This window comes from Marmota marmota, unplaced genomic scaffold, assembly GCF_001458135.2.
Source record: "Marmota marmota marmota unplaced genomic scaffold, marMar, whole genome shotgun sequence".
Classification (NCBI taxonomy): domain Eukaryota; kingdom Metazoa; phylum Chordata; class Mammalia; order Rodentia; family Sciuridae; genus Marmota; species Marmota marmota.
Window position 1 is genome coordinate 3,663,758 of NW_026000026.1, and position 13,818 is coordinate 3,677,575.

At 54.2% G+C, this 13,818-nt stretch overlaps 1 protein-coding gene across 1 annotated transcript in view; it reads right to left on the minus strand.

Moving 5' to 3' along the window:
- Positions 1-13,812, minus strand: part of Rims4 (regulating synaptic membrane exocytosis 4) — a 56,019-nt gene extending 42,207 nt beyond the window's left edge. The window contains exon 1 of the mRNA XM_015502493.2: positions 13,654-13,812. Coding sequence (XP_015357979.1) covers positions 13,654-13,750 — 97 coding nt within the window. The 5' untranslated portion in view covers positions 13,751-13,812. The remainder of the gene's footprint in view (positions 1-13,653) is intronic.
- Between the last annotated feature and the right edge of the window lie 6 nt (positions 13,813-13,818).

Consider the following 13,818-nt stretch of genomic DNA (forward strand, 5'->3'; position numbering starts at 1 on the left):
GGAATAGTGATGGAACCTGCCTGGGGCAGTCCTGGGGCTCGAATGAGTTAAGAGAGGTGAAGCATCAGAACATGATGGGAACCATGTGAACAGGGTTGATTGCCACTACTCTTTCTTTACAGAGAGAAACAGCATCATCCGTGAATGGCAAAAAAAAAAATGTAGTTACAAAACTGTCGTGGGAATGTGGTCTCACCGGGCCTGCACTCTTACCAAGACAGGCCCACTGCAGAAAATGTGGGAAACAACTAGAAAGCAAAAAGTTACCCATGATTCTTATGCACAGAAGCAGTCCACCTGTGAGCGCTAGAGGTGTAGACAGACAGGAGGGAGGAGAGCCGCACCGTCCAGGAGAACTTGGCTTCAGCCTCACTCCCCGACTCCCAGGCTGTGCTGGCAGCAGGACAGCCCCGGCCACAGCCTCCCCCACCTCAGGTCCCAGCCCTGCTGCCAAGACCCCCACCCAGGGGTCAGGTCTCCCTACTGAGCCTCTGCTGGCCCCGGCACCTGTCCCAGGAGTGATGAGATCATCAGTCGTTGCTGTCGGGTTGTCTAACCTTCCCCCAGGCTGCAGACTCCACGAGGGCCAAGACGGGGCTCGCCTCAGGTCACCAGGGGGGCCTGGTCATCAGCACCCACTGGAGGGGAGCAGGAGTCAGGGACCCAGCTCTGCCCCTAGGTGGGGTGAGGACAGGATGGTGCTGCCTCTCACCTGGGGCGGCTCACGGCGCGGCAAGAGAAAGTGACAGAAGCCCCGTTGGGCCAAAGCTGGAGGAACAGCAAAGCACCATGGGAATGCCCAAGAGAAGAATGGGTGCTTCCTGGAGAGGTGGCTGGGACCCCTGGAAGAGGGGTGGGATGTCCGAGCAGAGGGCAAGGCCCAGGCGGAGTCCAGAGGTGAAGACTCACACGAGACCATTAGCCATGGAGAAGCTGGGCTTTGCCTGGAAATAATAAGTGCTTACAAAGGCTGGAAATAGGAAGCTGAACGAATATCTGGCCTGTGCACACCCCGGTTTCCCTGTCCACCCTGCCACCTTCTTGCCAATACACTCCCGGAGGCCAGCGGGCCACGCTCCGAGCTGGAGAGAGCCTTGCTGTTTATCCCCTTCCTCACCCCCACCTGGCCCACCCTCCTCTGTCTGGTGAGGGCTTCCACCCCGGCAGCCCTCACCGTCAGGTGGAAGCTGGCGCATAAACCCCCTGCCCCTCATTCCCCGGTGGGACAGCCGAGGTGCATGCTCTACCCCAGGCGTCTGCAAACGATGGCCCCTGTGCCGAATCCATCTTGCTGCTGCTCTTGTAAATAAAGTTTTATTAGGACATGGCCTCGCCCTTTCATTTACATACCGTCTGTGGCTGCTTTCTCACTACAACTGTGAGATTGAGCAGTTGCAACGGGGACCGTATGGTCTGCAAAGACAGAAATATCTGCTGTCTGGCCTTCACAGGAGTCTGCAGAGCCCTCTTCTCCAGTCTCCTGAAGTCTTCAGAAGCCTCATTCCCAGCTGCCCTCGCCCAGAGGTAACCCGCCTTTGTCCCCTGCCTGGTGTGCCCACTCCCCTCGGGGGTTTCACCCATCACCTCTGTGGACTATGAAAACCTTGTAAAATTGCTACTCAACTGTTCTGACTGACAAAAATGGCAGCTTCTAGTGGTTGGAGCTAATAGTTGTGCCTGAGTCCTGTTTCTCGATCTGCTTCTGGGGGAACCCAACCACGGACAGCAGGGCAAGTGTCACTGTGCCTGTGTCCAGCTTTGGCTGGACTCCCCCACCCGCCCCCTAAACGGAGCCTTGCCACAGTCTTGCTGTGCAGACTCTTTAACACACCTGCAGGTTGCTCCCCCTTATGAGTGCAGACTTATTCCTCCAGTGAGGAAACAAGGTTCAAAGAGGGAGGACCATGACTTGCCCAGGGCCACCCAACCAGCTAACCGGCAGAAATGGGATCTCAGATCCAGGTTTTCTTATGACAAATGCAGGGCTCATGGCATGACACATCAGATACGCTTATGCTGTCACATGGCCTCAGGCAGCCGTGGGACTCCTGCCCACCTCTCCAGATACGACCACTGTTCCTGAGGATCAATGAGATCACACAGCTAAAAATGCTGTCAGACAGAGGGCTCTACATCTGCTGGGGTTAGGCAGAAGCCAGGACAGACACCATTATTGTGTGTGTGTGTGCGCGCGCGCAAACACAAAGGATCAAACCCAGGGGTGCTTAACCACTGAGCCACATCCCCAGCCCCCCTTTTTTCTCATAGCACCTCATTTTTAAAATTTTTTAATTTTTTATTTTAATTTGTTATATGTGATAGCAGAATGCATTATATTCATATTACACATATAGAGCACAATTTTTCATGTCTGGTTGTACACAAAGTAGAGTCACCTCCTTCGTGTCTTCACACAAGTACTTAGGGTAACGATGACCACGCATTCCATGGTCTTTCCTACCCCTATGGCCCTTCCCCCCACCTCCCTCCCCTTTCCCCTCTGCCCTGTTCATTTAATCCTCCCATCTCCCCGCCCCCGAAACATCCTTAAATCAGAGAAATCATTCGGCATTTGGTTTTTTGGGATTGGCTACTCTCACTTAGCATTATATTCTCCAGCTCTGTCCATTTACCTGCAAATGCCATGTTTTATTTTGAGTCAGGACCTTGCTAAGTTGCTTAAGGCCCCGATAAACTGCTGAGGCTGATTTTGAACTTACGATCCTCTTGCCTCAAACTCCCAAGTGCTGGGATTACAGACATGTGCCACTACACGGGGCCAGGACAGATACCCTTTAAAGGGGCACTTGGAAAGAACCCACTAAGAAGCACCAAATACACACCATGTCGTGAAGAATGCAGACTTGAGTACAGGATGCTGGGAGGACCACAGTCCAGAGCCCAGCCTGGGCTGGCACTTCTCCAGCCCTCACTAGCCAGGTGACCCTGGCTAAGACAGGAGTACAGCTGGAGACTGGCTCTCCCATCCTGCCTCCCGGCCATCACCATGCCCATCTCATGGGACTGAGAGGGGGACCTACAATGAGGGCTGGACAGCACAGCACATTGGGCACAGCCACCCACCACACTGGGCAACCAGAGGTTTCCAGACAGGGAGTGGCTGGACCTCGTCGGTTCACCAGCCAGATCCCATCCCACAGCTGCTGAGAGTCACCTGCAGGCATCAGCTCAGGGCTGCCCTGTCCTTATAGGACTTTATAGGACTACCCTAGCTGACGGTGGTTTGCCCCAAGGCGTCCCCAACCTGGGGGACTCCCTAATACAGGAAGCTGGTCAACACTGAGTTACCCCCCCACCAAGAAGGGCCCAAAGAACAGGCTGCAGCTGGACTGCAGCGGAATGTCCGTGTGGCTGCTACTTCCCCTTCCGCGTCCTGTGTCCCTGTCACTCACAGATCTTACTTGAGAGCCTTTCCACCGTATCACACCCAGGGCCTCGTGCGTCTGAGATAAGCACTCTACCGCCCAAACACAACCCCAGCTCTTCTATTTTATTTCAAGGCAGGGTCTTGCTAAGTTGCTAAAGCTGGTCTCAAACTTGCAGTCCTCCTGCCTCAGCCTCCTGAGTTGCTGGGATCACAGACACGTGTTACTGTGCCTGGCTCCACACACTACCACTGCACAAAACCCATGACTCAGGCCAAGACGGCGGAGGCAGGAGGGAAAAGTTCCCCATCCTCTGTTTCCCTTTCAGTCCAAAGTGACTGTCAGGAGTCCAGAGAACAAGTCCAGAGAACAGCTATGTTAAATTCCCCCTTGTTAGAGGCAACCACCCACTGCCCTCGGGGCCAGGCTGCCCAGTTTGGGGTCCCTCTGCCCCATCTCAGCATGACCAACAGAAGTGGGCAGAAGTGGCAGCTTCCTGAGACCATATGGCTCGGGGGTGGCTTGGCCATGGCCTGGCTGGGCTCCAGAGGCACCTGGTCCGGGCTTGGTATTGGGCCCAGGCAGATGAAAGATGTTTCTCCAGACATTTGCTAAGGAACTAATTAATTTCCATTATAGACCCCAATTAGTGACATATCCTCCCACCCACTCCCAGGACATCTCCAGGCGGCATCTACCAGGGACACCAAGTGCTGGAGATGCAGGGCACAGCCTTGATACCTCAAGCAGGGTCCATCATGGCTACTTGGGGACCCTGCATTTGGGGAACACTCAGCACCTGGAGTCCAGCAACATTAGTGTTATTTCTGGCTTTGCCATCCACCTGCTGTGAGGTGTTGAGCAAATGGAGATCCCTCTGGTAATCCCAGCAGCTTGGGAGGCTGAGGCAGGAGGGTTACAAATTTCAGGCCAGGCTCAGCAACTTAGCAAGGCCCTAAGCTACTGAGTGAGACCCTGTCTATAAAAATTTAAAAATTACCCAGTGGCTCGGGAGGCTGAGGCAGGAGGATCGTGAGTTCAAAGCCAGTCTCAGCAAAAGTGAGGCGCTACGCAATTCAGTGAGACTCTGTCTCTAAATAAAACACAAAATAGGGCTGGGGATGTGGCTCAGTGGTTGAGTGCTCCTGAGTTCAATCCCTGGTACCAAAAAATAAAATAAAATAAATAGCTCAATGGTAAAGCACCTCAGCATTCAATACCCAGTACCTCCCTGCAAACTGTTCTAGTGTATATTAACTAATTCCCAAAATACTTATTTTAGAAATTATTCAATGACTAGTCACCAAAGATCATCTAGAAAGAAACTCTGGTAGGAAATGACTCGGGGGATGACAATGATCTCACGGGGTGACAGGAGAGTAGAGGTAGGCTTGCGCGGTGTTCTTCCTCTCTGGGAGACTCTGGTGGTGTCTAAACCAAGCCCCCTGGACCCTCACTCAGCAGATAGGGACACTGAGGTCAGAGAGACAACCAGAAGTAGCTGGAGAAGACTCTGAGATTCAGCAGCTGAACAGAATTCTCCTTTCTTGACCCTGAAGGCAGCCTCGCAGGCTCCACAAGGCACACAGCAAACACACGTACCAGGCCAGGGCCAGAGGGGGCAGCGCTCCCACCCTCCACCAGCCAGGTGTGCGCACCCCTGGCTCAGGAAGACTGCGGGAACAGGGCAGGCAGCAGCTGCACTTCTGCGGTGCCTTCTGTGTGCGGCTCGGGCACTGCCTCCGGTCCTCCCGAGCTGCCTGGTACTCTTGCTGCATTTTGCAGAGGACATGGCTGAGGCCCACACCAGTCCCATACGTAGTCAGGACACCCAGCCAGCAAGTGACAGAGACACAAACCCGGATCTCCGCACCTCCAGAGTCTGTGCTTTCTACCCCAAGCCACCCCTCTCGGAGAACATGGGTTTAGTCCGTGTCCCATCCGGAAACTATGTTGTGTGCCTTGGTCTTCTGACCCTGAGTTGTGCTAGGCTGGGTGAGAGTTCATCTCACCACAAGCCGACTCCTGCTGGAAAATAACCAGCACCCCCCTTTCCTAGAAACGGTTCAACAAGACGACCGGGGAAGCTGCCTTGGTGGCATTTCCCAGCACTGTGACTCTCCACCGCCATCATTCCTTTGACTTACTTCTTCCCAGGAAAGACCTGTCCTGAAATGAACCTCCTGGTGTTAACACGCAAGCCTCCGACCTGTTCTGTCTGGTAAAAGATGCTAGACCGGAGCCATTGTCCCCAGGGCTGCGCGAGCCCAGCAGCGTGGCCTGACTGTTGCTGTGTTGGCTCATTTATCACTTGTTCAGGGGGCTTCATGGGGTCCTCGCGGTAAGTCCTGTGCAGGCAGCAGCTGAGGCTCACCTGGATCAGAGGCCCTAAAGGAACCAGACGGACACAAAGACGCCATCTGGGGCTGAATTTGGAGCTCAGCATCCCAGACACAGGGAGGGGCACTGAAGAGAGCCTCGTTTTTCTCCGGCCAGTCTCTCACCTGTGGTTGTCAATGTGGGTCCCTGGGCCAGCAGCCTCAGGGTAGCATGACCTGGGAACTCGTCAAAAACAAATCCACTCCAGACTGAAAGAGAAACTAGGGTGGGGTCCCCCAGTCTGTGTGCAAACAAGCCCCTTGGTGATTCTGGGCTCGCGGAGACTGAGCAGCCCGGCTCTGCCCTGTTCAACTGACCACAGCGATTAGAACCGCAGCGGCCACCGCTGACCGAGTGCCCCTGCGTGCCCGGCACTGGCACACGGCCTCGCTGGTCCCCACCACTGAGGACGCTTAACCCCGCAGGTCCAGCTCTGGGCAGGGTGCGACTGTGCATTTCACCGTCTTTTCCTCCGGATCACCCTTTGAAGTACCTACTATTATTATGGCCCAGTTTACAGAGGAGGAAGCTGAGCCCCAGGGAGATAGAACAACTGGCCCAACGCCACGCAAGCCAGAAGTGGCAGAAGTAGCATGGAAATCCAGGTCTCTGGGATTCCAAAGCCAGTTCTTCCTGCCCCCGCAGGGTCCCGCTCAGGTGAGATGAGAAGAGTGCGACAGCAGGCAGGGTGGGGAGAAAGGGCCCTGCCCTGACTCCATAGTGCCTTCCAGCTAGGACTCAAAGGAAGCCACGTTGTGCATTTAAAGGCACAGCCATCTGTGCCTGAGGAACAGCAGAGTCAGGGACTCTGGGGGCAGGAGTTCTTGGCCTCTCTCTGACTTTACCCAGCTGAAGGCCTTTCCTTTTTCCTCTCTGGACCTGTTTCCCCACCATTGTCTACAAGGCTATGATGATCTCCACCCCGCATGCCCACCATGCTCATGTCCCTGACCTCACCTCCTCTCACCTACTCCTGTAACATGCCAGACTGCTGTTTCCTAAAGCTCACATTCACACTGACCTCAGGGCCTTTGCACAACATCTCCCTCTGCCCAGAATACTCTTCTCCTCATATCCTATTGCTGGCTCTGTCCTTTAGGCTTCAACTCAAGTGTGGTTTCTCCGATCACCTCACTTCATGCTCTCTCCTATCCTGTCACTTTTTATTTTCATTCCACTTAACACAATCTAAAATTATTTATTTTTTATTACTCACCGATTATTGTCCATCTCCCTCAGCCCATAATTCCATGAGAGCAGAAACCATGTCTGCACTGTTCCCTGATAAACCTCTAATGCCTAGCAGATTGTTTAGCACCAAGCAGCTAATTCAATATTGGTTGAATGAATAAATACCAGACAAGAAAACCTGGACTCAGAGGTCAGACCCTGGACCCTTGACGTGTGACCTTTGCTAGCCACTACACCTCTTTGAGCAGTGTCCCTCTTTGCCCAGTGAATGGAATGGACGAGATGCTCTCCAAGGGTCCTTCCAGGACTGTTAGTCTTGGAAAGCCAGGCCTGGAACCTACCCAGTTGGCCCATCCAAAGCAGGCAGCTGGCCAGGGTCCGGGCAGCAGGTCCCTCTTCCCACCTCCACCCGTGTCCCTGCCCAACCACACGGTCCTCTCACTCCCCCACCGCAGAAACTGTTAATGAAGTGCGCACTGCTAAATGCAGTTACAATTACGGGGGCTAAGAATAAGGCGCTGACATCAGCCTCGTCAGTTTCCGAGTGAATCAGAAGGGGAGGGGGGGAGGAAGGAGACGGGGAGGGGGGACAGCGCTCGGGAGCTGTCAAGTGGAAATAGCACAGCGTTAAATATAATCCAGCCCTGGCCTACATCGGTCTGGAGAGGCAGGTGATGGCTGGGCCCCCAGGGCCAGGGCAGACTGGATTCTTCAAGGAGGCCAGGCAGGCGCAGCAGCTGCTGGCCGACTGTGATGGGATCATCCAGGAACTGATGGCCACGAAAGAGCTGCAGTTGGGCAGTGGACCCCGGAGAGCACGCGTGAACCTGAACAGGCCCCTGCACCCTAGCCTTTGTCACTTGTTATTGTGACAGCCCAAGTAGAGTCCCTGAAGACTGCACAGCCGTTTCCCACCTGGGAACTCATTTCATGCTGCAGGCGGAAGGTGGCTGCCAGCCAATGCGGCTGGGCTGGAGTCATCACCGTGCACACTGCTCCAGCTGCCTGACTTTGCTCATCTGCAGAATGGGCACATCTGCAGCAGCAGCTACCCTCTGGGTCGCTACAAGATTCGCTGAGATCATGCAAAACACCGAGCATGGCTGAGAGGCCCTCAGTTATTCTATTTCTATCATCCTGAGATGCTCAGACCAAGGGCATTAACCCTTTTTCCAGATGAGGCTCATGAAGGTTAAGAGAATTGCTTGAGGTCACAGGGCAAGTTGATAACCCAAGCCAGGTTCTCCTTCCACTCCAGAAAGACAGGGTGACCTGGGCCCGGTGGGGGCAGGGTTACGCGGGGAGATGGTGCGCTATTCTCAGCACCCTCTCTAGAAGCAGCACCTTTCCAACAGTTTCTAAAAGACACCGGAAGTAAGGTTGTTAGGGTGGCAGAAAGGCCCCAAGACGGGAGAGAAGGGCAGCTCAGGGCAGCTTCCTTCCATTCCGGCTCTCCTCCGCACTTGGCCGCCCCCCACTCTGCCTGCAGTTGGAACTGGCTCTGCCTCTGGGCCTGGGGGTGGGTGGAGAAGGAGGCAGAGCCTCATCCCCAGAGGGAGCCGAGGAGGAGGGGCCTTCCTTCCCCTTCCCACCAAACCCAGGCAGGTGGCCCCTGGCAACAGCAGACCAAGGGAGCTGGAGCCAGGAGTCTGGAGGACAGGGAAGGGGAAGAGCCCAAGGGGGGGACTTGAGGAAGGAGCCCCAAAGGCTCAGAGCAAACTGCAGACCAAGGATCAGGGCCACACGGAGGGCTGAAGCCTCATGCCCCTAATTTTCCCAAGATCCTTATTTCAGGAAAATTTGATTAAAATGAATTGGTTTGGGTCCGGTCCGCACTGTCAGCCCACCCTTCAGCCTGAACTAGGGAAATAATCGGCTCAATTCTCTACCAAGCTTCAGTTATCCAAACCCAGAAGAGTTCTGCCCAGCTCCCAGAACGTCGAGGCGATTACAGACCAGGTGATAAATGGGAGGGGGGTGGGGAAAGAGGACAGGGTGGGGGACAGAAGTGGCCTGCCCCAAGGGTAAGAGTAGAAGTGGAGGCTTTAAAGCCTCAACGTCATGCCTTCACAAAAGCCACCCTCCCCACCCAGCCCAGCCCCCTTCTAGAGCTGAAGGACTCCCTCTGTTCCACCACCTCCAGAGGAAAGGGAGGGACAGCAGGACATTTTGTTTCCCAGAAAAAGCTCAGGTCAAATTTCAAGGACAAAAGTTAGCACTTGGTCTGGGAAAGAAAACTCTACCAAACCGTGTGAATAGGGGTGGGGGATCGGTCCAGAATGTTTACTCCGGGTGCCTGGGAGTGGGGACAGGGACAATCAAATTCTGACTCCCCCTGCCAGGATCTGGCTGGCAGGATATGAGCACCTCCACATCCCAGAAGTAACTCGACAACCACCTCCATTTCTCCTCTGTCCAAATATGAGGGGGGAGGGAGGCTGTGGTACTAGTTTGTGGGCCCCACCCACCATGCCCCCACCACCACTGCATCAGATTTGGTCTGAACGGAAGAGGGCGGTGCCATGAAGGGCTTCCAGCCCAGAGATGTGGCCCAAACCGTTAGCAGAGGGACTGGTAGCCGGCTGGTGTTGCCATGGCAACTTCCTCCCTGCACCGGATCGAAGCATCCATCCTCTGGGCAAATCAGAGCTGGCTGCTCCAACTTCTCCGCCCTTCTCCTGAGCGGGCGGGGGAGAACTGGACGCTGAAACCACTTGGTCAGGCTCAGGAACCCCATTGCCAATTTCAGACCCCAGTGCAATAACTCCCAGTGCATCCACTAGAAAGGAGATCCACCCCGGCTCCCAGCTATGCCCCAGGACACAGCGTCAAGGGCAGACCTGTGGATGTGGTCCAAACGAGTGGTCACGGAAATGGGCAGCCAGAATGCTTCCTACCCTCTTGTTTGGCATACAAGTCCCCCAAGTCTCCATCTTAAGAACCGCTTCAAAGGAGGGTCCAGCTTTACCATAATAGTAATCATAAGGCAAAAAAAAAAATTGCCTAGTAAGATTATTAATAATAACATTTTGAGAATCAGTCTTTTACCTGCCCAAACCCACAAATTCTTCTTTACAGTCATGCTCAGAAACAACTCTCACCTGGTATTAAGACAGATCAAAGTGAACATGCATTGTGATCTACCTCATGCCAGGTTCTGTCCTGAGTCTTCAAACAGCAAGCAGTATGTTAATTAAAAGCATAGATGCTTGAGTCAGAGTGCCCAAGTTCAAATCGCAACTCCCTCACATCCTGGCTGAGTGACCTTGAACAAATTACTAAGTCTGTGCCTCAGCTTTCTCATCTGAAAATGGGGGTGTTAATAGGATATTAAATTTTACGGGGGTGCTATGAGAAACACTGACCCTGTGAGGGTTCCTGCTGTTATTTACTTCCTCATACAGTTGAGAAAAACGGGGTCTCATGTCTAACTCCTCCCCATCCCAAACCTCCCCAATCACAAACTCAGTGTCAGCAAGGCTGAGCAATAAACCCAGGCACAAATGCCCTGGAGCCTGCCTCCCTAAAGCCCCTGCATCCTCGGGAAAAGGGCAAAAACAACATTCTAAGAAACGCAGGCACACAGAAGATGCCCCTCAACAGGAATCTAGGAACCTGCAGTGACCAGCCTCCTGGGCCAGATGGTGGCTAGAAAGGTGTGGAAAGAGGAAGGTAGGTTCTTTGGCCCACCCCAGTGTCCAAAGCCCCCAAGTCCAAAGCAGGAATGCGCTCTGCCCATTTAAGGCTAATGGAAAGCAGAGGGGGAACAGTTCCCTCCTTAGCCCATTCCCCAGGAAACCAGTGGAAGAGGGCAGATGAGCCTGAGGATGGCTGTGGATGGGAAAGCGGCCTTCCACGGGAGCTGGGAGCAGCAACAAAGGGGAGCCTCCCAGATGAGCCAGAGGCCTGTCAGACACACACACTTCCGAGAGAGCCATCAGGGACAGGGGACAGACCAGGCAGTAAGAGGGCCACAGGAGAGGGGAGAGACAGGTGGAGCCAAGCCTGCACCCGACAGCCTCCTGCCCAAGCCAGCTCTGTCCAGGAGCCCAGAGACTCTTCCAACTGCGTTTAGAAATTAGTTCAGCCAAGTGCTTTCTGAAGGATGCATCCAAAAGGCTTCTTTTAGAAGGAAATTAATGACTGGGAAGAGCAAGAAAAATTAAGCACCAAGACAACATTCCCCACTTCCGACTTTCACCAGACACTCATTATTCTTCCGGAAATGAAAGTTGACTTTCTCCCTCCCCCTCCCAAACTCCTGGCAGCCCTAGAGATGAGCAGACAGTGAGCTCAAAATGCCCACACTGAACTCTCAGCCACCAGCACTCCCTGAGGCCTCCTCACCTGGGCACCATTTTCTACACAGTGAGATCTAGCTTTTTAAAACCATTCTCTTTCAAAAAGAGGATTGCTGGTGTTCTGAGAACTGAGAACCTGGTTTTAGTCTCAGATTTGTACCTGCTACATTGGTTGACCTTGGGTTATAAACACACAGAAGCATACACACACCACATACCAGGGCTTCAGTCACATAAACACACACACACACACGCATGCATACACATACACACTCACATGTATACAAATACACACCCACACTGACCCACTGAGAGTCTAGAAGGGACTGCATAGGATGATTTCTAAATCTCTTCCAAGTGCAACACTTAAGAACTTAAATCTTCTTGAAAACAATATAAGGTGAATCTTTAAAAATATCACTGATATTACATGCAGTTTTCTGTTGACTTAAGTGAAACCTAGAGCAAGCCACCTGCAGCCAAGGTGTCTGACCCATGACATGGAGCATGACTCTGGAGAAAAAACAAACTGTGCTGCCTCCAGTCCTCCTGCAAAACCATGCTCCTGCCCAGACAGGCTCCTGAGACCTAAGTGGCCTGCTGAACTTTAGAAGTGCCAGGCCACCTGGCAAGAGTTGGGAGCCAGCTTACCTGGCCTAGGGGCTTCCTGCCCTACCTTTTTCTCTGCAATTGTCACCTCCTCCAGACCCCCAAGGTAGCCTGATTTCCTCCCTTCAATTTTGCTCTAGTGGAGAACACTGCATTAGGGAGACTCCCTCAGCTATTTCAAGGGGGAGATTGAAGCCTCTGGGCCTCAATTATTTGCTCTGTAAAATGGCAATCCCATAAAATGGCTCTGTAGTAACCATCTTACCCCCACTCCCACCTTCAGGTCAACAACAAGAAGGTCTGTAAGGGGTCTGCCCCATTCATCACCAGACCACAGATTCTGAAGACCTCTCCTTTTCCCCACCTGCCTCCTACAGGTGAGTACCCATCACCCATCACTCCATTCCTTGGCAGAACCTAGAGAGAAGGGTTGACCAGATAAGGGTCCCAGCAGGCAGAGAGTGGAATCCTGGGCCCTTGAACTCCCCAGAACTGTAGGCTAAATTCTGTAGATTAAGCACTTACGTATTTTGGGGAGAGAGAATCCATATTTTCATCAGAGTCTCAAAAGTGTAGATGAAACCTTCTTGCTCCTCCCCAACACATACTCTCCTCTCCTTTTTGTCCCCTCACTGAATTCAAATACTCTCAGATTTTCAGCTCACAAAATACTTTTAACTCCACCCTACACCATACAAAGCCTTGTATGGAGGCATTGCCATCCTCATTTTCACAGATGAGCAAAACAGAAGCTGGAGGGGGGGGGGGGGTCAAGTCTTACCCAAGGTCACGGCTCATAAGAATGAAGACTGAAACCTGATTCTGACTCTCAAGCTGGCACTCCTTGGAGAACTCTCGCCCAAGCCCTCTAGCTACCCCACCTGTTGTTGGATTCACTTCCTCACCCCAAAACCAAATCTGGAGCTCTCAGGTTCCCTCTGCCTGGTTTCAGGGCCCCAAAAAGCTGTTTCCGGCGGGAGCCTCCCGCCCCTGGGGCTCTGGCTAAGGTTGCACGCAGGCCTAGGAGCAGCAGGTTCCGGGCCGCAGGATGGTGGCCTGGTTCAGCCCACCCCAAAGGGCCACTCCAGGGACAAGAGCACGCGAGGTCAGGGGCACACACTAGCGCGCGCGCAAGTGTAGAGTTGGCGCCGCCTTACACCTCCTCCTGGAAGACGCGGAAGAAAAAGGAGGAAAGGGCATCACCTGGCAGGTTCCCGGTGACTGCCCCAGTCAGATAAGAACCTAGAGTCCAGAGCCCCAGACTGTGGGGGAAGGGGAGGAGAGTCAAATGGGGGCGCTCTGGGCCTTGGGCGCCAGGCCGGGGTCTTGGGCTGGGAGCCTTTGGGTGCAGCCAAGACAAAGATGGAGAGGCAAGGTCTGTGCGCCACCTCCAATGGCGGGGGGCGCGTCGGAGCCTCAAGGGGTCTGAAGAGTGGGCACATTCTAGAGACTCAGGGACGGTGATAGGTCAGATCTAAGAACAAGACAGGGGGCATCCGGAAGGCGCAGGTGAGTAGGGAGAGTTGGGTCCAGGCGGCCCAAGGGCCCACCTGCGAGAAAAGGGTGCAAACGATCTAGAGGTCCCTGGGGGAAAGTCTAGAACACGGCCCATCCTAGAGCCCCTGCGGTCCCGTGGAATGGGAAGGAGACCCTGGGGAAGCTTCCCGAGAGGGGCTGGGGTGGAGTGAAGACACAGGCCCCCTCTGAGGGTGCACCGGATCCAGGAGGGGGCCTCCGGATCTGGATCCCGGGACACCTCCGGGGTCGGGGGCGGGCCGCGCGCTTACCCGCGTCTTCGTCGTCGAAGGAGTTCATGCACGGGAAGTAGATGGCGAGCGCCTCGAAGGAGGCGGACAGGCTGAGGCGGCTCTGCGAGCGCTCCATGCCCGCGCCGGCGCCGGGCGCCTCGGCCGCGCCGGCGGCGGCGGCGGCGGGCGGCTTGGGCAGCTTGG